Genomic DNA, 27,442 nt, shown 5'->3' with positions numbered 1-27,442 from the left:
TTCCACCACATCACATACACAATTCAGTGCTGTTAATTACACTCACAGTAATGTGCTACCATCACCTCTATCTATTTCCAAACATTTACAATCAACCTTATTAAAAATTCACAAATTAAGCATCAGCTCCCCATTCCCTAACCTCATTCTATCTTCTGGTAACCAGATATTCTAGATATTAGCTCCATGAGTTTGCTCATTATATTTAGTTCATGTTAGTGAGATCATACAATATTTGTCCTTTTGTGTCTGACTTATTTCACTTCACATAATGTCCTCAAGGTTCATCCATGTGGTCACATGCATCAGGACTTCATTCCCTCTTACAGCTGAATAATATTCCATCACATGTTATATACCACATTTGTTTATCCATTCATCAGTTGATGGACACTTGGATTGTTTCCATCTTTTGACAACTGTGAATAATGCCACCATGAACATCTGTGTGCAAATGTCTGTTTGTGTTCCTGCTTTCAGTTATTCTGGGTATATACTAGTAGTAGGATTGCCAGATCATATGGCAGTTCTATCTTTAGCTTCCTGAGGAACCACCAAGGTGTCTTCCACAGCAGCTGTACCATTTTATGTTCCCACCAGCAGTAATAAGTGTTCCTATTTCTCCACATCCTCTCCAACACTTGTAGTTTTCTTTTTGTTTAATAACAGCCATCCTAATGGGTGAAATGATAGTGTGGTTTTGATTTTCATTTCCCTAAAACTAATGATGTTGAGCATCTTTTCATGTGCTTTGTAGCCATTTGTATTTCCTCTTTGGGAAAATGTCTATTCAAGTCTTTTTCCCATTTATAAATTGGGTTATTTGTCTTTTATTATTGAATTGTGGGATTTCTTTATATATTCTGGATATTAAACCCTTATTGGACATGTGGTTTCCAAATATTGTCTCCCATTGAGTAGGCTGACTTTTCACCTTTTTGGCAAAATCCTTTGAAGCACAAAAGTATTCAATTTTGATGAAGTCCCATTTATCTATTTTTTTCTTTTGTTGCTTGTGCTTTGGGTGTAAAGTATAAGAAACCATTTCCTACCCCAAGATCTTGAGATGCTTTCCTACATTTTCTTCTAGCAGTTTTATGGTCTGGGTCTTATATTTAGGTCTTTGGTCCACTTTGAGTTAATTTTTCTATAAGCTATGACATATGACATACCCTTTCATTCTTTTGGGTATACATACACAGTTCTCCCAGCACCATTTGTTGAAGAGATTGTTCCATCCACGCTGAGTGGACTTGGCAGTCTTGTCAAAAACCAATTGACCATAAATGTGTGGGTCTAATTCTGAACTCTCATTTCAGTTCCATTGATCAATATGTCTATCTTTGTGCCAGTACCATGCTGTTTTGACCACTGTACCTTTATACATATATGCTTTAAAATCAGGAAGTGTGAGTCCTCTAAGTTCGTTTTTCTTTTTCAAGATGTTTTTAGCTCAGGACCCCTTATTCTTCCAAATAAATTTGATAATTGGCTTTTCCACTTCTTCAAAGTAGGCCATGGGAATTTTGATTAGGATTGCATTGATTCTGTAAATCAATTTGGTAGAATTGACACTGTCATGATATTTAGTTTTCCAATCCATGAACACAGAAAGTTCTTCCATTTATTTGAGCCTTCTTTGATTTCTTTTAGCAATGTTTTGTAGTTTTCTGAATACAGGTCCTTTCCATCCTTGGTTAAATTTATGCCTATATTAAATGGGGAAATTTTTCTTGATTTCCTCCTCCGATTGCTCATTATTAGTGTGTAGAATCACTACTGATTTTTTTGGAGTTGATCTTGTATCCCACCACTTTGCTGAACTCATTTGTTAGCTCCAGTAGCTTTGCTGTAGATTTTTTATGACTTTCTAAATATAGGATCATGTCATCTGCAAATTGTGAAAGTTTTACCTTTTCATTTCCAATTTGGATGCCTTTTATTTCTTTTTCTTGCCTAATTGCTCTGGCTAGAACTTCTAGCACAATGCTGAAAAACAATGGTGACAGTGGACATCCTTGTCTTATATCTGATCTTAGAGGGAAAGCTTTCAGTCTTTCACCATTGAATACGATGTTAACTGGGTTTTTCATATATGTCCTTAGTCATATTGAGGAAGTTTCCTTCTATTTCTATCTTTCAAAGTGTTTTTACCAAGAAAGGATGCTGGATTTTTTCAAATGCCTTTTCGTGTCAATTGATATGATTATGTGGTTCTTCCACTTTTATTTGTTAATGTGATATATTACATTAAGTGATGTGTTGAATCACCCTTGCATAACTGGAATAAAACCCTCTTGCTCATGGTGTATAATTCTGTTAATGTACTCTTGGATCTGATCTGAAAGTATTTTGTTGAGAATTTTTGTATCTATATTCATTAGAGAGATTGGTCTGTAATTTTTTTTTCTTGTATTATCTTTTTCTGGCTTTGGTATTAGGTGAGGTTGGCTCCATAGAATGACTTTGGTAATGTTCCCTCCTCTTCACTTTTTTGAGGAGTTTGAGCAGGATTGGTATTAACTCTTTTTGGAATGATTGGTAAAATTCACCCGTGAAGCTATCTGGTCCTGGGCTTTTGTTTGTTAGGAGGTTTTCATGACTGATTCAAGCTCTTGTGATTGATTTGTTGAGGTCTTCTATTTCTTCTAGAGTCAGTGTAGCCTGTTCATGTGTTTCCAGGAATTTGTCCATTTCATCTAAGTTGTCTAATTTGTCGACATACGGTTGTTCATAGTATGCTTTTTATTTCTGTGGGGTCAGTAATGTCTGTCTGCCCTCTCATTTCTGATTTTATTTATTTGCATCTTCCCTCTTTTTTTCTTTGACAGTCTGGCTAAGGGTTTGTCAACTTTATTAATCTTCTCAAAGAGCCAATTTTGGTTTTGTTAACTCTATTGTTTTTTTTTGTTCTCAGTTTCATTTTTTTTCTGCTCAAATCATTGTTATTTCTTTCTGTCTACTTATTTTGGGATTAGTATGCTGTTCTTTTTCTCATTCCTTCAGGTGTGTAGTTAGGTCTTTGATTTTCACTCTCTCTTCTTTCTTAATGTAGGCATTTAGGACTATAAATTTCCCTCTCAGCACTGCCTTTGCTCCATCCCATAAGTTTTGTTATGTTGTGTTCTTGTTTTCACTCACATTAAGATATTTGCTGATTTCTCTTGCAATTTCTTCTTTGACCCACTGATTGTTTGAGTGGATTGTTTTCAGCCATTATTTCCTCAAATATTTTTTCTGCCCCACTTTTCTTCTCCCCTCCTGGGACTTCCTTAGTGCACATACTGGTGCATGTCGTGTTGTCTTAGAGGTCCCTTAGGCTCTGTTAATTTTTTCTTTCTTTTCTCTATCTTCTTTTCAGACTATGATTTCAATTATCCTGCTTTATTTCACTGATTTTTTTTCTTCTTGTTGTTCTCATCTGCTGTTGAACACCTCTAGTGTATTTATTGGAGGGGGGGTAAACATGTACTTGGAAAAAGAATTAAAAGACCATTTAAAAGCCCCATTTTACTTACAAAACAGAAACAAATAAGAAAACAAAGGAAAGGTAATCTATCAAACTCCTGCCATCTTTAGCTGTTTTTTTCTTTAATGTAAAATTTTTTTATCCCCATTAATTCTGTTAAATTCTTGTTCTGGTTTGCTAAAGCTGCTGAAATACAAAATACTTGAAATGGATTGGCTTTTACAATGGGGGCTTATTAGTTCACAAATTTACAGTTCTAAGGCCATGAAAATGTCCAAATTAAGGAATCAAGAGGTAGGCACCTTCTCTGAGGAAACGGCTGATGGCATCCAGAACACCTCTGTCAGCTGGGAACGCATATGGCTGACGTCTGCTGGTCCTTTGCTCTCGGGTTGCATTGCTTTCAGATTCTGATTCCAGGGGCTGTCTCCTTAAGTGTTTGTGGGTTCTCACTTAGCTTCTCTGGGGCAAACTCTGGGCTTAATCTCTTAGCTTAGCCTCTCCAAACGTCTGGGTCTGTGTCAGCTCTGATTACAATGGCTATCTCCAAAATGTCTCTGAGCATTTTCTCTCTAAGCATCTCTGAGCGCTCTTCAGAATGTCTCTGTGAGCTCTCTTAAGTACTCCAGTAAACTAATTAAGACCCACCTTGAATGGATGGGGTCACACCTCCATGGAAATAATCTAATTAAGGTCCTACCCACAACTGGGTGGGTCACATCTTCATGGAAAAAAACTAATCAAAATATCCCACCCAAAATAAATCTGCACCCACAAGATTGGATCAAAAGAACATGGCTTTTGTGGGGGACATAATAGATTCAAACCAGCACAATTCCTTTTTAGATTTTCTAATTCTTCTTTTTGTTCATGCATCGTATTCTTGGTTCCTTTAGTTCTATGTCCAGTTTTCCTTTAGCTTATTGAACTTATTTAGGAGATTTGATTGAACTCCTTTTGTTGGTTGTGCCAATGTCTGCTTCCTCTGTTGTTTTAATTTGTCCCATCGAATGGGCCATCCCTTCCTGTTTCTTTTATGACTTGTGATCTTTTGCTGATGTCTCTGCATTTCATTATTTTGATGTGCTAACTCCAGAAGTAAATTTTTCCCTCTTGCTAAGGTTTTAGTGTAGATTGGTTGTGTGTAAGACTGTTCTTCATCACTTGACCCAGTTTATCCTGAGGAGCCCATGGTTAACAGTTAGTTTTTCTCAGGTCTTTCTGTGCCTGTGTCTTGCCCTGCGCATGCACAGTCACTTTCAAGATTAGTATGTCTGACTATTTACCCTCCAGGAGGTGATTTCCTTTCCTCTCTCCTCCTCCAGAAGTCCTGGGCTGATATCTTTTGTTTTTATTCAGGTTTTCCTCTCTAGAGCTGTGGTTTGCTCAGCTCCACTCCTGTGCTCTGGACCACGCCTTCACTCCTTCTTTCAGCCCTGGGTCCACACTGCTTTGCAGTGGCTCAGTTCCCCCTTTCTGTGCAGCTGTTCTGTATCCAGTATCGTTCAGTTTATGGCATCCTGACCCACACCCTGAGTCTGTCCTCCACCGAGCCAGACGGGGTCAGTATACAAAGATTGCCAATATTTTCATTTAGGTGCACCAGCAATTAAGGTCTGGACTGGGAATGTGAGCAGCTTGCCAAAAGTTCAGCCACGAGTACTCTGGTTTCAGGTTGCTGTTTTGAATGAACATGTGCAGACTGCTAGGACACTGCCGTCAGTCTGTGTAGCCTTGGATTCCCGTGCCTGAATGCATGTGGGACGCTAAACCACACCACCCATGGGTGGCTCTGCATTCAGCAACCATGGTGGGAGGTGCTCAGGCCAGGGGCGACCACTGCGGCTAGCATAAACTGTGAAGACCTGAGTGTGGGAAGAGGTTCAGAGTGGCCTGTCTGTCCTCTGCTCTCCTACCTTTTTAGGTGGGGTTTTTTTTTTTTTTTTTCATCAATGCAGCATTTGTTGAGTCATTCTCCAGGTTTGATCATCCTCCAGAATTTGAAGAGAGTTACATCTGCCCTTTTGTTTCACTGTCTCTAAGGAGAAATGTTCCCCAGGATCTTACATCATCATCCTGATGACCTCACCCTGATCCAAGCCTCAGTTGTGTGTGTGTGTGTGTGTGTGTGTGTGTGTGTGTGTGTGTGTGTGAGGACCACAGTGCTTTACTTTCTGTATGAACAGAATAAATAGCTCAGGCAACATTCATGGGAGCCAGGGCAGCCTTTGTGTCTGGGTAGGTCAGGCTGTAGGGCTGGGCAGTCCCAACCATGGTCCATCTGTGTCTTCCCTCTCAGGCTGGGCCTCTTATAGGATCACTCCATATGCTCTGTGAGGGGAGGAAGGAGGCTGGGAGAGAGCTGGTGGGGGGCTCAATCTTAGCTTCCCATCAGGCCATCGGCCCTCACTTGGATTGACTCACTTGCAGTAATTCTGGCATAATTGAACCATAATGCCTACACTTGTCACTGGTGAGGATGATGATGCCTGTGCTGAACAGCATGGCTGTGACCAACAACCCTCATTTCTGGAGGGTGTCTTTGTCATATAAGAAGGGGTTGTCCATATCCTCACCCAACCATTCCAAGCCCCTGTGTCAGTCCTTGGATCTGTTGTTAGAAGTGCATCCTTCTCCACCATTTCCTGGGTCTGGATCTGTCAGGTTCCATGTTGTTTCACTAGCCTCCTCGGTTGAGATGAGAGGTGGATTGGAGTTCTGGTTGGATGGTGTCTTGGACTTGAGTTGAGATATAAATGCCTATAGAGTTTGGCTCTACTGGAGGGACAGAGATGGTCTTCTCTGACATCTGTCCCCTGGTGGGGAGAACCAAGACAGCAATGGTGGGGAGACACAGATGACCAGATGACAACATGTCAGAGCTGGGAGTCCTGAGCTGGCTGCCTTCTGGGGGGACAGCAACCACAGTTCCTGTGTCAAGGCAAAGGATATGGCTGGAGGTGTGGGTAGGCAGGAACCATGATGGGCTCAGTTATTTCCTCTGGGATCCCTGGCTTCAGAGCCTGGGATGGGAGCAGGAGAGGGAGATGCTGAGGGTGATGGTGGGTAGGGGTGAGAGGCAGGGCAGGGGCCTGGGGAAGGGGTGGTGTTTTAGTTTCATAGGCTGCTCCAGCAAATAACATGAAATGGGTTGGCTTAAACAATGGAAATTTATTGGCTTACAGTTTTGAGGCCAGGAAAATGTCCAAACCAAGGCATCATCAAGGCCATGCTCTCTTCCCAAGGACCAGCTACCAGCGGTCCTAGGTTGCTCTCACATGACAAGGCACATGGAGGTATCTGCTGGTCTCTCCCTGCTCTCCTGGGTTTTGTTGGTTTTGGCTTCTTGATTGTGTGGCTTCCTCTCTGTGTGTCTGAGTTTCATTCTTTCATAAAGAATAGGATTAGACCCACCTGGATTGAGGTGGGTCACACCTTAACTGAAGTAGCCTCATCAACAGGTCCTACTTACAATGGGTTCATACCCACAGGAGTGGATTAAATTTAAGAACACATTTTTTCTAGGGTACAGACAACTTCAAACCACCACAGGTGGGGTTCGGGTGATGGGCAGGAAGGTCCTAGCTGGGTGGGCCTCCTCTGGGGAGAAGATGGTGTCTAGGGGCAGGGGATAGGCTCCAGTTTTGATACTATTACAAAAGACAGGAGATCCCCTCACCATTTACATGGTAGGTTTATAATTATAAATAACTGTTGTGTGTATTATGTTTATATATGAAATAACAATGATTCTATCTTTATCAAAAGGACAGCACCAATGGATTGGTGTGTCTTGAGGCTGGCTCAATGATGTGAAAGTAGGAGATGAAATTCAACCATACAGGGAGAAACAGACACAGCGTGGGATCAAACTTTGTCTGAGCCTAGAGACTGACTTCTATTTTGTCTTTCCCAACTAACCCTGCACTCCAGTTTCTACAGCAGTATAGAATGGAAAGAACTTTAAGGCCAGATACATCTGGGTTCAAATCCTGGTTCTATCTTTTACTTAGTTCTGCAAATTACTTAACCCTCCTAAGTTGTTCCCTCCCCACCTATCCAATAGGGATATTAACTACTACTTTTGCAGGACTTTTGTGAGGACTAAATGAAATGGTATGCAAATATGCAACAGTATCTGGGGATGTCTGAAATATTAACTGATATTTATTAAGCATATACTAGGTGTTAAATTCTCTGCATATATTATTTAATCTTCCCATCATCTTTATCCAATAGGTACTATTATCAGCACCATTTTACAGTTGAAAAGCACTAAGGCTCAGAATAACTCAAGGTCACACACTTAGGAAGTGGTGGAACTGGGACCCATGCTTTGTGCTTTGTGTAACTGTTAATTCCTGTACATTCCATTTTGAGAGTTTGCCGTGCATTCTTTCTGGAGTATCATGAGTATCACTGGCAAATGACACTGTGAACTACTTTGAGCAGGGCATAGCACTAGATGGGGGCACATAATGAAGAAGTTAAGAAGTGAATCTTGATATTAAAATATGACATGAGCACAGTCATCCACCTTATCTCCTCTAACACTGAAATGACCCATAGATTATAAAAACAGGGAAAATCATTTACCAGCCTTAGAAATAGGGGAAGGGACCAGTCACGAGTCAGCCACAGAGACAAGGAAAACAGAAAACACTGATCCATAGTTTATGAAATAACAATATGACCTGAAAGCAAGTAGGAAAATTCTGGCAAAATCCTTCAATTCCTTCCTAGGTTATGGGCGTGAAACCAGAGTGCAAAGGGTGTTCACCATCTGCACTGAAGACTGTGTCCCGAGAGCAAGAGGACGTGGGGAACTTATCCTGGGCGTCGATGGCCTTGCTGGGCAGATGGTGCGATGCTCGGCTACCTGGCCAAGGAGGGGAAAACATTCTGGTAAAGAGGCAGGCCTTCTACTGTGACTGCTTACGGCTCCCTCCCAGGCGTTAGATTACTGAACTGGTGATATCTGTTACAGGAAACCTGAGTGTTTCACTTCCCACTTCAGTGTGTTTGAAGGATTTGAACAGAAACCTGTACTATCTCCAGTCCTACCTGACCACAAGCCAGTCCTGGGGAGGGATTCCTGTCTAAAAGATGAGCAAATAGAGAAATTTTACCTGTTAAAAGGACTAACAGTCTAAATAAGAGCAGATGAATTTGGAAATGAATTTGCAGCTATAAATGAGAAAATTTAAGGAAATTCCTGATTTCCTATTCATAATAAGCTTCAAAAGGACACTGGAAAGACTGTATAGGCACTAAAAATAAGATCATTGAATCACAAACCCCAAAGAAGGCAATGTACAGCAGGTAAGGTAAAACCAGGAAACCAAAGCTGAAAACAAAATTGAGAATTCTCCCAGATCTAAGAGGAAAAAAGGATAGAAACTGAAAATGATGATGGCACTGGGGATAGAAATAAGAAATCCTGTATGTATAAAATAGAAATCCCATGAGGTTAGAGCTGAAGAGTTGGAGTAGATGTGATAATTAAAAAAAGAAATGAAAGCTTTCCTAAGCTAAACATAGAGACCCAAGCTAGGGTCTCATAAGATAGCAAGACAGGAATGATTTCTCCTTTTTTGACAAAAAAATCTGAGATATGGAGAAATGGGGGGACATGCCCAATGTCTCACCCCGTGGGAGAGCCTGACCTCTGACCCCCAGGACAGTGTCCTTGCTGTGTACACATGCTGGGGAACGCGTGTCACTGAGGTTTGCCATTTTTTTTCAGACAATTCATTCAAATGAGCCTTTGTAGTAAAAGGAATATATAAGCATTAAGCTTTGAATTTGTCTCCTGCTACAAACCATGTACATATGTAATAAAGTTCTGACTTCATGGGTGAGAATCAGCCTCAAGGATTATTACCCAGAAAAATGGTACTTTCACCCATAACTGGTCCTTCCACGAGTCTCTGAATAATTCCATGACTTTAACGAAAAGCTCATATTAGACAATATCTTTTGCTTTGAAAAATTACTTCAAAAGCAGTTGTCTTGCACCTTTTCATAACTTTGTGTGCTGTGGGTTTATGATCACAACTATATCTGTGAAAGAACAGACGTTGAGACACCAAAGCATGAGCAACAAGGAAACCATAGATGAACTGGACTTTCTCAAAATTAAAAAAACTTGTGCATCAAAGGACATTATCGGCAAAATGAAAAGACAACCTACAGAATAAGAGAAAATAGTTGTAAATCATGTGTCTGATGAGTTTAATATCCAGAATATATAAAGACTCTCACAACTCAACAACAAAGAGACAAGCAGCCCAGTTAAAAAAAAGGGCAAAGGTCATTTTATAAAAATTGCCACTAAGCACATGAAAAGAAGCTCACCATCATTAGCCATCAGGGAAATGCAAGTCAAAACCAAAATGAGATATCACTTCACATCCACTAGGATAGATTTTACTAAAAAAATGGAAAATTGTAATCTTTGCACAACTGGTAAGTGAAATAAGTCAGATATCAAAGGACAAACATTGTATGATTCCACTTATATGAAATATCTAGAATAAGCTAATTCATGGGGACAGAAAGTAGATTAGACGTTATCAGAGGCCAAGGGGAGTGGGGAATGGGAGTTATTTCTTAAAGGGTACATAGTTTCTGTTTGGGGCATTGGAAAAGTTTTGATAATGGATAGTGGTAATGGTAGTACAACATTGTGAATGTAATTAAAAATGGTTAAAATGGGAAATGCATATATATGTTACCACAATAAAAATTTAAAATAAAGAATAGAAGCCAAACTCACAACAAAGCATAACTATGCAAATATCTTTGCTGCTGGAAAGCTCTCATGCCCCCCAACTAATCTGAGCAAACAACTCCTCCAGGGACCAATGCCCAGTGTGCCTGAGTCAGATTCAGAGTTCAAAACTCAGGGTCTGCAGCAGCGCTGACCCCTTGGCATGGCATAGATCACACTCTAATGCTCTGAGTCCCAGCTACCACTCATCCACGTTCTCTTCTGCGCAACCTCACAGGCTTTACACGGACTTTCAGCTCCCACGGTGCCAAATGACTGACAGCCTTGAACACCAGTCCCCTCCCCACTCCCCAACCCTGGACGAAGTGCAGGTTTGCCAGGTGTAGTATTTTGGTTTTCACCCTGTGTAGGGCTGTATTCTTCTTAAATGCCAGTTTGGCCCCCCTCTCTAGCTAGCTGAACATGTTTATATTGTCAGGTGGCCATCCAACATAACCTGCACCCTGAACCAGACCTGAGACCCCAACATCTATCCTCCCACCAAGACCTTCCTGTTGGGAGCCCTGGTACACTTTTCAGCATGCTTGTTCCCTCCTGAGTTCAGTCCAGGAAAGGTAGAAGCTATGCATGAGGAGCTCCCATCCTGGCTCTTAGATGGTGCCCAGTACCATTCTGGCACAAAGCCAGCCTTTTGATGGACCAATATGTAATGTGGTGCTGTTTGCCATATTTTTGGGAAAGGCACTCACAGAGGCTGCAATAAAATCGAGGAAGGGGCTGTTGTTCCTCAGAAGAGAAACCGCCCAAGTTTCATTCCTAGATTAGAGACATCTCACAATGTGATTATCCTCTGGAAGTTAAATCCTATTACAAGACCTAAGGGATGGTCAGAATTTATGCTCAAAGTAAACCAATGGAGCCATGCTTAAGCATTCAATAATGGAAATCTGTCCCAAGCCAAGAATCCCTTTCCTTGGTCTTAGGAATGCTACCCAACTTAAGGGATAAGAAATGATGGTTGGTCTCTCTCACCAAGCTATGCCTGCCAGTCAGGTAAACATGATGGTGAACAATACCCTCTCACTTCCTGTCCTTTGGTTGCCAGGACACCAGAGTATGTAAGAAAAGAGAGAGGCGTGTAACTCACCAGGGTCAGGTACGTGCACTGGCCAGTCCATGTGGTTCAGTCCCATCGGGGCACTCTTGGAAAATGGAGGATTTCTTCTAGGGAGAGTCAAAGACTCTGGAGGGGTAGAAGCCGTCTTCCTCCAACACTGGGAGAGAAAGGATAAGGCAGAGAGTAAATGAGGGAAAGGGCCATGAGAATGACAGGCTATCTTTGCCACCTCCTAATCTAATGCTAAGGACATTTGCTGTGAGCAGAGCCCAACTGTGCACAACTCTAGGGGGCAGCATTCACCTCAAAGTCCATGAGAAAAGCTTTTCCTGGAGCCTGTAGTGTGCAACCTGCATGGCCATATGTGGCAACCCTGGCAGAATAGGTTGTCATTCAATAGTGCAATGAAGATTGTTGAGAAAATCTCCACACCTCATGTCTCCTTCAGTTGGTCCACCACATTGCCTGTATTTCCCCACAAGCAAGGCTATTAGTTTTAGCTAAGGCATTTGTTGGGTATTGAATCACGTCCCCCACAAAAGACATGCTCAAACCTTAGTCCACATTCCTGTGTGTGTGAACCCATTTGTAAACAGGACCTTTGAACATGTTATTGTTGGTTAAGATGTGGACTCATCTGTGAGTGGGATCTTTGAACAGCCCATCTAGATGAAGCTAAACTGAATCACAATGGACCTTAATGCACTCTAATCCACTTAAAGCTGAAGTCCTTATAAGGAAATTCAGATACAGAAGTGAGTAGAAGTCAGAAGTAAAATTCCTATAACCATTAAATAAAGTATAGTCTTAATATAAAAGCTCCTGAAAAACAAGTCTTCAGCCCCACATGGTTTCACTAGAGAATACTACCAATTATTTAAAGAAGAAATAACACGAATTTTACACAATCAGTTCAAGAATAAAGAAGAGGAGGGAATACTTCACAACTCAATTTATGAGGCCCATATTACTCTGATAAAATCATACAAAGAAAGTATAAAAAATAAACTATGGGCCAATATGTCTCACTAACTTATATGCAAAAGTCCTCAACAAAGCTATTAGAAAATGAATCCAGAAATGTATAAAAATTATTTTATGACCCAGTGTGATTTATTCTAGATATACAGGCTGATTCAACATGCAAAAGTCAATTAATATAATCCACCATATTAAAAGGTTAAAGAAAAAAATCATATGCTCTTATCAATCGACACAAAGAAGTTTTTGACAAAATCCAATACACGGTCATGATAAAAATTGTCAGCAAACTAGGAATAGAGGGGAAATTCCTCAGCTTGATAAAGAATATCTAAAAAGTCCCACAGCTAACCTTATACCTAATAATGAAAGACTGAATGCTATCCCACTAAGACTGTGAACAAGGCTAAGATATCCACTCTTTCCACTCTTACTCAACATAGTACTGGAATTTCTAGCCACTGTGATAAGGCAAGAAAACGAAATCAAAGGCATACAAATTAGAAAGCAAGAAATACAGCTGTTCTTTTTGCAAATTATATGATTGTCTACATGGAAAATCTCAAGTAATCTATAAAAAAAATCCTACAACTATAAAGTAAGTTCAGCAAGATTTCAAGTTACAATATAGACACATAAAAATCCAACATATTTCCATATACTAAGAATCAACTTATGGAAACTGCAATTAAAAACAATACCATTTACAAATTCTTAAGAACATGAAATGCAATGATAAAAATTTTTTAAAAAAATGTACAGGGATGGCAGCATAGAGAGGAGTGGAATTTAGTCAGTCCCCTGGAATAACTGATAAACAATAAGGAACAACTAGCAAATAATTTGGAATAACTGCTGGGGGACAACCGTGACTGTCCACACATCGTACACCAACCTGGATTGGGAGAAATACCTGAGATTGCAGCACAGAATCTGTAAGTAAAAACTGTGGAACAATGCTGGGAGCCCCCTCCCCCGTGGCAGGCTGAGCTGCAAAACCTCGCTGTGGTAGAAACTAGCAACAGTCTCTTAAGGAGTGAAAATAGCTCAGCTGAGCTCCAACTGGGTTTTAATTAACAAATGTGGACTGCTGAATATAAGCTACAAACCCCCAGCAAGCAGACAGAGGCTTTTAGTGACAACTGACCTTAAAGAACCAGAAGACTCATCTGTCCTGGGAGGGGCAGCCCAGAAGCCAGGGTGTTACCTCTGGCCGACACGTGAAACTGTGGGGCTGTGTACTGGCTCCAAAAGGGGGCTTTCTGTCCCTTTTTCTCTTTCTCAACCTCAGGGGCTCAGAAGACAGAGCCACAGACATTTTCAGTCCACAGCACTCTGATCCAGATAGGGGTGGAGATAACAGAGACAGAGAGACTATTCAAATGCAGATGAAAACTCCCTATGGGTGTATCTTCCCTAAGAGTTAGGAGGCGGGGCCCTGCTTTCCCTTCAGAACCAGACCCCAGAGCCTGGGGGAAAACAGCCAAACCAGAAACTAAGGAGGCCACACTTCCTTACACCAGTCGGGAGCGATAGGCTGACAGGCGTCACTTGCTGGGCAGATTAGGAAAAGCACAATGACAGGAAACCTCACAGGAAAGTCTGTCATTCCTCTAAGATACACCCCGAATATAAACCCATTCTGAGACCTGAACCAGTTCTGGGCTGGGAAAATCTGACTGGGGTAACCCAGGAAACCAGATGCCTAGACAACAGAAAACTATAATCTATACTAGGAAAAATGAAGATATGGCCCAGTCAAAGAAACAAACTTACACCTCAGTCAAGATACAGTTGAGATATTGTTTCATTTTAATGAAACAATCTATTAAAGATTTTCAAAGAAATATGCTAAATCAAATAAAAAACCAAATCGACAAGTTCAGGGAACATGTAACAAAAGAGAAGAAGGCTGCAAAGAAAACACTGGGTGAACATAAGGTAGAAATCAAAAGTTTGAAAAAACAACTGGCAGAATCTATGGAAATGAAAGGTACAACACAAGAGATGAAAGACACAATGGAGACATACAACAGTAGATCTCAAGAGGCAGAAGAAAACACTCAGGAACTGGAGAACAAGACATCTGAAATCCTACACATAAAAGAACAGATAGGGAAAAGAATGGAAAAATATGAGCGACATCTCAGGGAATTAAATGACTACATGAAGTGCATAAAAGTATATGTCATGGGTGTCCCAGAAGGAGAAGAGAAGGGAAAAGGGGCAGAAGCAATAATGGAGGAAATAATCACTGAAAATTTCCCATCTCTTATGAAACACATAAAATTACAGATCCAAGAAGTGCAGTGTACGCCAAACAGAATAGATCTGAATAGGCCTACACCAAGACACTTAATAATCAGATTACCAAATGTCAAAGACAAGGAGAATCCTGAAAGCAGCAAGAGAAAAGTGATCCATCATATACAAAGGAAGCTTGATAAGACTATGTGCGGATTTCTCAGCAGAAACCATGGAGGCAAGAAGGAAGTGGTGTGATATATTTAAGTACTGAAAGAGAAACACCATCAACCAAGAATCCTATATCTGGCAAAACTGTCCTTCAAATACGAGGAAGAGCTTAAAATATTCTCTGAGAAACAGACAGCAAGAGAGCTTGTGAACAAGATACCTGCTTTACAGGAATACTAAAGGAAGTACTACAGACAGATAGGAAAAGACAGGAGTGAGAGGTTTGAAACACAATTTTGGGTGATGATAGCACAACAATGTAATTACACTGAACAAAGATGACTGTGAGTATGGTTGAAAGAGGAAGGTTAGGAGCATGTGGGACACCAAAAGGAAAGAGGAAAGATAAAGACTGAGACTGTATAACTCAGTGAAACCTAGATTACTCAACAATTGTGATAAAATGTACAAATATGTTTTTACATGAGGGAGAACAAATGAATGTCAAACTTGCAAGGTGTTAAAAATAGGGTGGTATTGGGAAAAATTACAATCTATGCAAACTAGAGACTATAGTTAACAGAAACTTTATATTATGCTTCCTCTAGTGTAACAAAGGTAATATACCAAAGCTAAATGTCTATAGGAGGGAGACATAAGGGAGGGGTATGGGACTTTTGGTGATGTTGGCTGACTCTTATTCTACCTTAGTTTAATTCTATCTTTCTTTTCATTGCTTTTAATCTGTCATGTTTTTTTCTTTCTGTTTCTTTTGCTTTTGTCTCTCTACCTTCGTTGACTCTTCCTCCTTCTTTGTAGAAGAAATGGAGATGTCCTTATATAGATAGTGGTGATAGTGGTGAATGCATAAATATGTGACTATACAGGGAACCATTGACTGTTTACTTAGGACGGGAAGTATGGTGGGTGAAAAAAAACATCTTAAAAAAAAACAGGTTGATGAAGAAACCTTGAGGGCACTACATTGAGTGAAATAAGTCAGACACATAAGGACAAATGTTGCATGGTCTCACTGATATGAACTAATTATATTATGTAAACAAAAAGGCATGAAAGAGAAGTTAACAGGATATAGAGTGAGGCTCAAGTATGGGGAGCAGTTGCTTATTATGAGCAGAATGTTCAGCTAGGTTAAACCCAAGTGTTTGGAACTGGACAGAGGTGACTGTTATGAGAATAACTAACAGTGCTGAAAGTTGTGTGAATGTGGTGGAAAGGGGAAGGTTAGAGTCACGTATGTCACCAGAAGGAAAGTTGGAGGTTAAATATGGGAATGCATAGAACAGTGAATCTTGTGATAGACAATGTCCTTGATTAACTGTACAAATATTAGAAATCTCTTTCATGAACTAGAACAAATGTGTGACACTATAACTACAAGTTAATAATAGAGCGGTATATAGGCAAAAAACATACCTATTGCAAACTATGTACTACAGTTAGTAGTATTTTAACATTCTTTCATCAACAGTAACAAATGTACTATACCAATATTGAGTCAATAATGAAGCAGGGGTTGTTAGGGGTAGGGGAGGAATTGAGTTTTCTTTTTACTCTTTATTTCTTTTCTGAAGTAATGAAAATGTTCTAAAAATTTAAATAAATTAATTGTGGTGATGTACAGCTGTATGATGGTACTGCGGCAATTGATTGTGCACTTTGGGTCTTTGGATAATTGTATGGTATGTGAACTATCTCAATAAAATTAAATTTAAAAAATGTATAGGATCTGTGTACTGAAAATTACAAAATGCTAATGAAAAAAATTAAATAAGACCCACATAAATGGAGAGAGATACTGTGTTTTGGGGTTGGAATCAACATAGTAAAGGTGTCAGTTCTACACAAATTGGTCTATGGATTTAGTGCAATTATTATCAAAATCACAGCAAAGATTTTTGTAGACATAGACAAGATTATTCAAGTATTTATGTGAAAAGGCACTGGCCCTAGAAAAGGTAAAACAATCCTGAAAGAGGTAGCTACAGTAATCAAGACGATATGATATTGGCAGAGGGATAGACATATAGATCAAGAGAACTAAACAGAGATCTCATAAATATGTTGACAGATAAACATCCAATTGATTTTTGACAGAGGTGCAAATGCAATTCAAGGAGGAATAATAGCCTTTCAACAAATGGTGCTAGAGCATCCACAGGCAGAAAAAAAAAGCAACCCATAAACAAACAAAAAACCTTGGCCTAAACCTCATATCTTATTCAAAAATTAACTCAAAATTGATCACAAACTTAAATGTAAAATTTAACAGTATAACAATTTTAGAAGAAAACAGGAGAATATCTTCAGGACCTAGGGGTTGCTGAAAAGTTCTTAGACATGACACCAAAAGCACATCCATAAGAGGAAAAAAATTGATAAATTGGACTTTCACTATTAAAAATAAATTTGTTCTGTAAAGACCCTGATAAGATGAAAAGTTATGGATTTTGTAAAAATATTTACAATCCACATATTGAACAAAGGACTAATATCTAAAATAAACAAACTTTCAAAATTCAATGTAGGAAAAACACACAATCCAATCAGAAAATGGGTAAAAGACATGAAAAGGATATACAGATGGCAAATAAGCACATGAAAAGATGTTTCACATCATTAGCCATTCAGGAGATACAAATCACTTCCACCATGAGCTATCATTATGCCCTTATCAAAATTGCTAAATAAATTGCTAAAATAAAACACAGTGGCACCACCAAATGCTGACAAGGATACCAAGAAATTAGATCATTCATATATTGATGGTAGGAAAGTAAAATGATACAGCCCTCTGGAAAATAATTTGACAGTTTTTTTATAAAAACTAAACAGACAACTGTCATATGACCCAGAAATTGTACTTGTGGAAACTTACCTAAGAAAAATGAAAAGATTATTATGTTATTAAACTTAATATTGTTCATAATAGCCTCAAACTGGAAACAACCCAGATATCATTCAACAGGTGGGTGATTAAACAAACTGATACATCCACACCATGGAATACTACTCAGCAATAACAGGAATGAGTTATTGATACAGCCACTTTGATGATTCTCCAGGGAATTTTCCTCAGTGAAAAAAGCCAATTACAAAAAGTTACAAACTTTATGATTTCATTTATATAACATTTTAGAAATGACAAAACTATATGAACAGGGTACATATTAGTGTTTTCCAGAGATCAGGGTCATGGGTGGAAATGGTGGTGTTTATATAAAAGGGCAACACGAGGAATCCTTGTGTATCTGTATCTTGACTATATTAGTGTCAATAACCTGGTTGTGATATTTTATGGTTGTTTTGCAAGATAATCCAATTGGAGGAAACTGGGTAGAGGTTACACAGATCTTTCTGTATTATTTCTTAGAAGTTTGAGTGGATCTGCAATTATTTAAAAATATAAAGTTTAGTTGAAATATGAGCTTTACTTTTTTCATATGGCCTCAAAGTGGGAATCCAGAGGTGATGTCAGCAAGAATGGGAGAATAGGAACTCTATGAGCCCCCCACAGAAACATGGGACAAATGATCAAAATTGTCAGCATCAACTTTGTTGGAATTCTGGAAAATAGCCAAAGGTTTACAGCAACCAAGCAAAACTGTGCACATGGCATTTGCCTTGGGCAGACATTCCTGATAGAAGGGCTGAAGCTCAAAAAAATCTATGTCTTTTCACCAACTAGTTACAAAATCAAGAAACAGACACCTCAAGGAATCAACCCCAGAGTTAATATTTTAAAATATTAAAATGTACAATGTACAATAAAAGAGTAAAAGAGAAATAAAGAAAGAAGAAATGATGGCCTATCCAGAGGAAGAGGATAAAAACCCAGAAAATATCAACAAAGACCAGAATGTGGGCATACCAAACAAAGCCTTTAAAAAAAAGACCTTAAAAATGCTCAAGAAGATGAAGGAAAATACAGAGAAAGAATGAAATGATATCAGGAAAACAATGAACAACCAATATAAGGGTCTTAGTGAAGAGACAGAAAAATTAAAAAGCAACCAACAGAACTACTGGAGTTGAAGACCACAATAACTCACATGAAAAATTTCCAGGAGTATTCCTTTAAAGGAGAAGCTAAGCCTACTTATAAGTATGCCTAAGAGTCACCTCTTTTGTTGCTCAGATGTGGCCCACCTTCCCCCTTACATGGGACATGACTCCCAGGGATGTCCCAAGAATGTCTTCTTGATCAAAAGTGGGAAAAGAAATGGAACAAAATAAAGTTTCCATGGCCAAGAGATTGCAGATAGAATAGAGAGGACATTCTGGAGGTTATTCTTATGCATTATATAGATATTCCTTTTTAGTTTCATGTGTATTAGAACAGATAGAAGGAAATTCCTGAAACTGTTGAACTGTAATCCTGTAGCCTTGATTCTTGATGATTGTATAACTATATAGTTTCTATGGGGTGACTGTTTTGTGAAAACCTTGTGACTGGTACTCCCTTTATCCAGTATATGGGTAGATGAGTAATAAAATAAGGACAAATAAATAAATAATGGGGAGGGGGATAAGGGCTATGGGATGTTTTGGGTGTTTTTTTTTTTATTTTTGGAGTAATGAAAATGTTGTAAATTGATTGTGATGATGAATACATAACTATATGATGATTCTGTGAACCATTGGCTGTATTCTTTGGATGGATTATATGGTGTGTGAATATATCTCAATAAAATTGCATTAAAAATGTAATAGTAATATTAAAAGTAAAGTCTTTGCCCAATATAACAATTGAATAAAATATAGAGTGAATAAACAGATTTTTGCATATATGAAAAATTGACACATGACAGAAGCAACATCATAAATTAGCTGATAATAAACAAATACATTTACATTGAAAAAAAATTCCTGGGAGAGCTTCAAAAGCAGACTGGAGTTGGCAGAAGAAAGAATCAGTGAACTCGAAGACAAGATACTTGATATGAGTTAGGCTGAGGAATGGGGAAAAAAAAGGATTATTAAAAGCAAAAGTAGCCTAAGACATCTCTGGGACACTATCAAGCACACACATTATGGGAATCCTGAAAGAGAAGAAAGAGAGAAAGGGCAGAAGGATATTCAAAGAAATAATGACAGAGAACTTCCCAAACTTGGTAAAAGGTGTGAAAATGCACATCCAAGATGCCCAGACAACATCAAACAAGATAAACATGAAGAAAAATACACAACATCATATATTGATCACACTATCTAATGCAAAGGATGAGGAGAGAATCCTAAAAGCTGCAAGGGAAGAGCAAGGTGTTACATACAAGGGAGTCTCAATTAGATTGCTTGCCAACTGCTCATCAGAAACCATGGAGTCAAGAAGGCAGTGGGTTGAAACACCTAAAGTAATGAAAGAATACAACTGCCAGGCAACAATCTTATTTCCAGCAAAACTTTCATTCAAAATTGAGGGAGAGATTAGGACATTGTCAGATAAACAAAAGCTGAGGGAGATCATCCTCACTAGACCTGCCGTACGAGCAATGCCAAAGGGAGGTCTTCAGACTGAAAGGACAGGACACCAGACAGTGGGTGAACATGGCATAGAGAAATAAAGACCTGCGGTAAAGGTAACCGTCTGGGTAATTATAAAGTCCAGTATCATTTGTTATAGAATTTCATCTATTACTTTCTGCAGGTGCTAAAATGCATAAAAAGTAATGATAAATCTGTGTTTTTGGACAGTGTACAAAGATATAAGTGGTAACAAGCACCAAAAAAAATAGGCGAGGGGACAGATCAGTATAGAAAAATTATATATTCATGTTATTGAAGTTAAATTGGTATCAAACCAAATATGATTGTTATATATTTAGGATGCTAAATTTTAACCCCATGGTAACTACAAGGAAAATAGACAAAAAATATATCCACATAGAAATGAAAAGGCCCTCAATATAGTTTGACACAAAAAATCAAATAAATATAAAAGTAGGCATTAATAGAAGTAAGGGACAAAAAAGGTTAAGACTCACAAAGACTAAATAACAAAATGGCAGAAGAAAGTCCTGTATTATCAATAATGACTTTAAATGTAAATGGATTAAACTCTCTAATCAAAAGGCAGAGATTGGCAGAATGGATAAAAAAAAAGCAGGATTCAACTATGTGCTGTCTGCAAGACACCTTAAATTCAGATTCAAGTAGGTTGAAAGTGAAAGGATGAGAAAAATATACCATAAAAGCAGTAACCAAAAGAGAACTATGGTAGCAATAGTAATATCAAATAAAATAGACTTTTAAGTAAAAAGCAGTTAAAAGGGACAGAGGTGGTCATTATATACTGATAAAGGGGACAAGACAACAAGAAGATGGAACAGTTATAAATATGTACACACCTAAAAGTAGAGCCCCAAAATATATGAAGCAAATACTGACAGATTTGAAGGGAGAAATTGATGGTTCTTTCAATAATGCATAGAACATCTAGTCTGAAGATCAATGAGGAAATACAAGACTTGAATGATACTCTAAACCAACTAGACTTAACAGACATTTATAAAACATTTCACCCAACAGCAACAGAATACATAATCTTCTCAAGTACATATGGATTATTTTCCAGAATAGACCATAGTTTAGGTCACAAAACAAGTCTCAATAAATTCAAAAATACTGAAATCATACAATGTATCTTCTCTGACCACAACAGAATGAAGTTAGAAATAACAGAGGGAAAAACAGAAAATTCACAATATGTGGAAATTAAACAATATACTCTTAAACAACCAATAGGTTAAAGAGAAAATCAGAAGTGAAGTTAGGAAACATCTTGAGGCAAATTAAAATGAATATACAACATACAAAAATTTATGAGATGCAGCAAAGGCAGTGCTAAGAGGAAAATTTAAAGCTCTAAATGCTTACATTAAAAAAGAGGAAAGAATTCAAATTAGAGTACTAACCTCAAAACTGGAAAAAGTAGAAAAAGAAGAGCAAACTTTTAAACCTAAGGTGAATAGAAGGAAGGAAATAAAAAAGATTAGAGTGGAGATAAATGAAATAGAAAACAAACAAACAAAAAATAGTGAGAATATTGATCTTTGAAAAGATCAATAAAACTGACAAATATTTAGCTAGACTGAGAAAGAAAAAAAGAGAGAGGACACAAATAATGAAAATCAGAAATGAGAAGGCGGACATTACTATCAACCCTGCTGAAATAAAAGGGACCATAAGAGGATACTGTGAATAACTTTATACCAATAAAGTAGATACCTAGATGAAATGGACAAATTCTTAAAAACATATAAGCTACCTACATTAACTCAAGAAGAAATAGAAGATCTCAACAAACCAATTACTAGTAAAGAGATTTAATCAGTAATCAAAAACCTCCCCAAAAAGAAAAGCCCAGTTCCAGATGGCTTCACTGAGGAATTCTACCAAACATTTCAGGAAGATTTAACACCAATCCTGCTCAAAATCTTCCAAAAAATTGAAGAGGAGGAAACACTTCCTAATTCATTCTATGAGGCTAACACTCCCTAATTCATTCTATGAGATAAAGATACCACAAGAAAAGAAAACTATAGATCAGTATCTCTCATGAATATAGTTGCAAAAAATCCTCAACAAAATTCTAGCAAACAAAATCCAACACCATTTAAAAATAATTATACAACATGAACCAAGTGGGATTTTTCCCTGGTTTGCAAGATTGGTTCACCATAAGAAACTCAATTAATGTAATAAACCACATTAACAGAATGAAGTAAAGAGCACACATGATCATCTCAATTTATGCAAAAAAAGTGTTTGACAAACCAGCACCACTTTTTGATAAAAACACTTAGAAAACTAAGAATGAAGGGAAACTTCTTTAACATGATAAATGGTAAATGCTTGAAGAACACACAGCTTACATCCTACTCAATCATGAGAGCTTTCCCTTTAAGCTCAGGAGCAAGAGAAGGATGCCCACTGTCACCAGTGTTATTCAACATGGTACTATAAGTTCTAGCCAGAGAAGGTAGGCAAGAAAAAGAAACAAAAGACACCAAAATTGGGAATGAAGGAGTAAAACTTTCACTATTTGCAGATGGCATGATCCAATAAATAAAAAGTCTGAAAAATCTATAATAAAGCTACTGGAGCTAACAGAAGAATTCAGCAAAGTGACAGGATACAAATCAGCATGCAATCTGAGGAAGAAAGAAAGAAAAAAATTCAATTTACAATAGCAAGTAAAAGAATAAAATACCTTAGAATATTTTTTTTAATTTATCAAAAAATTAAACAAACAACAAAAAACCCCACAACATTTCAAACAAAACAAAGCAAAGGATTAAGAAAAACAAATAACCTAAAATAACTACTTTGCTTCCAACATGTTCCTACCATACTCCAAGAAAATTAACAAACCACAACAAAACAATGGAATAAGAAAAACAAATAATCTAAAATCACTACATTGCTTCCTTGGAATAAATTTAACCAAGGATGTAAAGAACATGTACACAAAAATCTACTAAAGTTTGCTAAAAGAAATCAAAGAAGACCTATATAAATGGAAGGATATTTTGTGTTCATGGATTAAAAGACTAAATATCATTAAGATGTCAATTCTACTCAAAATGATCTGCAAATTCAAACCAATCCCAAACAAAATTCCAACAGCTCATTTTGAAGAGTTGGAAAAGCCAATTATCAAATTTATTTGGAAGGGTAAGGGGGGTCTGAATAGCCAAAACATCATGAAAAAGAAGAATGAAGTTGGACTCACACGTCCTGACTTTAAAGCATATTGCAAAGGTATAGTGTTCAAAACAGCATGGTATTAGCAGAAGGATAGATATATGGACAATGGCATTGCACTGAGACTTTATAAATAGGCCCTAACATCTATGGCCAACTGAGTTCTGATAATGCTTCCAAGTCCTGTTAATGGGGAAAGACTAGTCTCTTCAATAACTGGAACTGGGAGAATTGGATACCCATATCCAAAGAACGAAAGAAGAACTCTATCTAACACCACATACAAAAATTAACTCAAGATGGATCAAATACCTCAATATAAGAACCAGGACCATAAAACTCCTAGAAGACAATGTAGGGAAGCATCTTCAGGATCTTGTGCTAGGAAATGGTTTCTTAGACTTTATACCCACGGTGCAAGCAATAAAAAATTAGATAAATGGGATCTTCTCAAAATTAAAAACTTTTCTGCATCAAAAGACTTTGTCATGAAAGTGAAAAGACAACATACCCAATGGGAGAAAATATTTGGAAATCACATATCTGACAAGGGGTCAATATCCAGAATACATAAAGAAATCCTCCTACTCAACAAAAGGAAAGACAAGCAATCCAATTTAAAAATGGGCAAAAGACTTGAATAGACATTTCTGGGCATACAAATTGCTAAAAAGCACATGAAAAGATCATTAGCTTTTAGGGAAATGCAAATCAAAACCTTAACATCATTTCACACTTACTAGAATGGCTACTATTAAAAAAACAGAAATCTACAAGTGTTGGAGAGGATGTGGAGAAACAGGAACACTTGTTCATTTTTGGTGGGAGTGTAAAATGTTGCAGCCACTGTGGAAGACACCTTGGCAGTTCCTGAGGAAGCTCAGTATAGAATTACCATATGACCTGGCAATCCAGCCACCAGGTATATACCCAGATGAATTGAAAGCAGCAACCCAAACACATATTTGCATACCAGTGTTCATAGCAGCATTATTCACAATTGCCTAAAGAAGGAAGGAACCCAAGTATCCATTAACCCATGAATGGATAAACAAAATGTGGTATATACATATGATGGAATATTATTCAGCTGTAAGAAAGAATGAAGTCCTGGTGCATGCAACATTGACTTCTTAATGATATTTAGTCTTCTAATCCATGATCACAAAATATCCTTCCATTTATATAGGTCTTCTTTGATTTCTTTTAGCAAACTTTAGTAGTTTTTTGTGTACATGTTCTTTACATCCTTGGTTAAATTTGTTCCAAGGAAGCAATGTAGTGATTTTAGATTATTTGTTTTTCTTATTCCATCAGGACATTATGTTGAATGAATAAGGGAAACAGAAAAGGACAAATATTGTATGATCTCACTGATACAAACTAATTATAATATGTAAACTAAAGGTGTTATAATCTAGAGTATACATTACCAGGGGATAGATTGGTATCAGAGAATGTGGAGTCGATGCTTGTTTTGTACAGATTTCTAATTAGGTTGATTGCAATGGTTTGGAAATGAATGGTGATGGTAGCTGCAATTAACAGCAGTGAGTTATATGGGTGAGTGTGGTTAAAAAGGGAAACTCTAGGTTGCATATGTTACTAGAATTAAAATCCTAAGATTAAAAAAAAACTGGATTGTATAACACAGTGAATCTTATTGTAGATGATGGACTATCATTAATAGTGCAAGTATAAGAATGTTCTTTCATGAATTATAACAAATGCACAACACTAATACAAGGTGTTGATCATAGGGTGGTGTGTCAGTTTGGATATCTTATGTCCCCCACAAAAAACCATGATCTTTAATCCAGTCTTGTGGGGGTAGACATATTAATGTTGATTAGGTTGGAATCTTTGGATTAGGTTGTTTCCATGGAGATGTGACCCACCCAACTGTGGGTAATACCTTTGACTAGATTATTTCCATGGAGCTGTTGTGCTGTCCCTTCATCATGGGCTGTGATGGTTAGGTTCATGTGTCAACTTGGCCAGGTGATAGTACCCAGCTGTCTGGTCAAGCAAGCACTAGCCCAACAATTGCTGCAAGGAGCTTTGTGGCTGGTTAGTAAACCAACAGGCTGGTTTATTAAATCATCAGTCAATTGGCTGCAGCTGTGACTGATGACTCATCAAAGGGTGTGCCTTCCACAATGCAAGAATGCAACTGACTGGATTTAATCCAATTAATCAATTGAAGACTTATAAGCGAGACAGATAGAGGACCTTCACTTCTTCTTCGGCTGCCCAATGAAGTGTTTCCTGAGGAGGTAGTCAAAGTTGCCAGTTCATTTCCTTAGGAGTTCATCCAACATGTTCGTTGAAGATCCCAGTTCATTTTCTGAGGAGTTCATTGAAGTTGCTGGTTCGTTTCCTGAGGAGTTCATCAGACATCTTCCTTGGAGTTGACAGTTTGATGACTGCCCTACAGAATTTGGACTCATGCATACCCACAGTTGTGTGAGTCACTTTTACAAATTTTATAGTCATAGATATCTCTCATTGATTCTGTTTCCCTAGAGAACCCCAACCAATACATGGGTCTTGATTAGTTACTAGGGCCCTATAAAAGCTCAGACATAAGGAGCTCAGTGCTGCAGCTGACAGAGGCATTTTGGAGATAGCGGTTGAAAGCAGACTTTTGCTGACACTTTGGAGATACTAGTCCAGAGTTTTCCCCAAGAAGCTGATGCTGACATTTTGGAGAACACCATTTTGAAACACAACCTGGGAGCAAGCTGATGCCAGCCACATGCCTTCAGAGCTAACAGAGGTTTTTCCAGATGCCAATGGCCTTTCTCCAGTGAAGGTGTACTCACGTTTATGCCTTGGTTTTGGCACTTTATGGCCTTCAGACTGTAAATTTGTAACCAAATAAACCCCCTTTATAAAAACCAATCCATTTCTGGTATTTTGCATAACAACAGCATTAGCAAACCAGAACAGGTGGTATATGGGAAAAATATACCTAAGGTATACTATGGACAATAATTAATAGTACTATCTTCATGAATTTTAACAAAGGTAACTACTGTTAAAAAATGGTACAATTACAAAAATGTGCTATCATCAATAGTAATAAATGTTCCACACTAATGCAAGGTATTGGTGGTGGTGTGGTATATAGGAATCCTGTATTTTATGCATAATTGTTCTGTAAACCCACAGCTTCTGTAATAAGAAGAATTTAACAACAACAACAAAAAGCCAAAAGCAAAGTGGTGACTTACCTCATGTGATTTCATAATCCAGCATTTAACTCTTTACTTGCTAGACCAAAAAGTCTTTTAGGGATGAGACAGTCTCAAAAGAAAGTCTTTTCCCTTTCAAGATTCCCGTACTGCCTAACAACCTCTGAACATTTCATAAATGTGTACAGAGAGAAAATGTCAGATGCCTCCATTCAAATGTACATTTGTAGTTAGTTTTGAATTCAGTTCTTTTCAGTCCTACTAAGTAACTTCAATTGGCCCATCTAAGATCTCTAGAGACTATAGGAGAAACCTAAGATGATTTAAGTTCCTTAAGGAACTAAAATCCCTTAAGGAACTTACAACTTAGTTGGAAATGGACAGCAAATTCACAAGAAAAGTAATGAGATTGTGCTTCATAGAAAAGATAGAGAAGAAATCTCAGTCATCCCTCCAGGTACGCTCAGCATTTCCCACCCCTGTCTACTTGGCCTCTTCTTCCTCATCTTTCAAAGTCTATATCTTTCAAAATGCAGCCAAGTTTGGCAATACATATTTCTTAAGAAAAATTATTCAAAACCTGGAAATAAGAAAAAAGAGTACTTATAATGTCATACTGGAGAATTAATAGCTCAATAGGTCTTCAAAAAGATTATATTTTTAAAAAACTTTTTATTGTGAAATATAACATACATACAGAAAAGTGATAACTTCCAAAGTACAGTTTAACAAGTGGTTTTAGAGCAAATTTCAAAGTCTAGTGTGGATTACAGTTACACAATTTCAGTTAACAAGCCTGAACA

General features: G+C 37.8%; 1 protein-coding gene across 1 annotated transcript in view; it reads right to left on the bottom strand.

Moving 5' to 3' along the window:
* Positions 1-27,442, bottom strand: part of ARHGEF4 (Rho guanine nucleotide exchange factor 4) — a 251,456-nt gene that overhangs the window by 83,345 nt on the left and 140,669 nt on the right. The window contains exon 4 of the mRNA XM_037850267.1: positions 11,350-11,476. Coding sequence (XP_037706195.1) covers positions 11,350-11,476 — 127 coding nt within the window. The remainder of the gene's footprint in view (positions 1-11,349; positions 11,477-27,442) is intronic.

The sequence above is a fragment of the Choloepus didactylus genome, chromosome 9 (genome assembly GCF_015220235.1).
Source record: "Choloepus didactylus isolate mChoDid1 chromosome 9, mChoDid1.pri, whole genome shotgun sequence".
NCBI classification, from domain to species: Eukaryota; Metazoa; Chordata; class Mammalia; order Pilosa; family Megalonychidae; genus Choloepus; species Choloepus didactylus.
The sequence above is the reverse complement of the archived record's forward strand: the minus strand, read 5'-3'. Positions and strand labels throughout refer to the sequence as shown.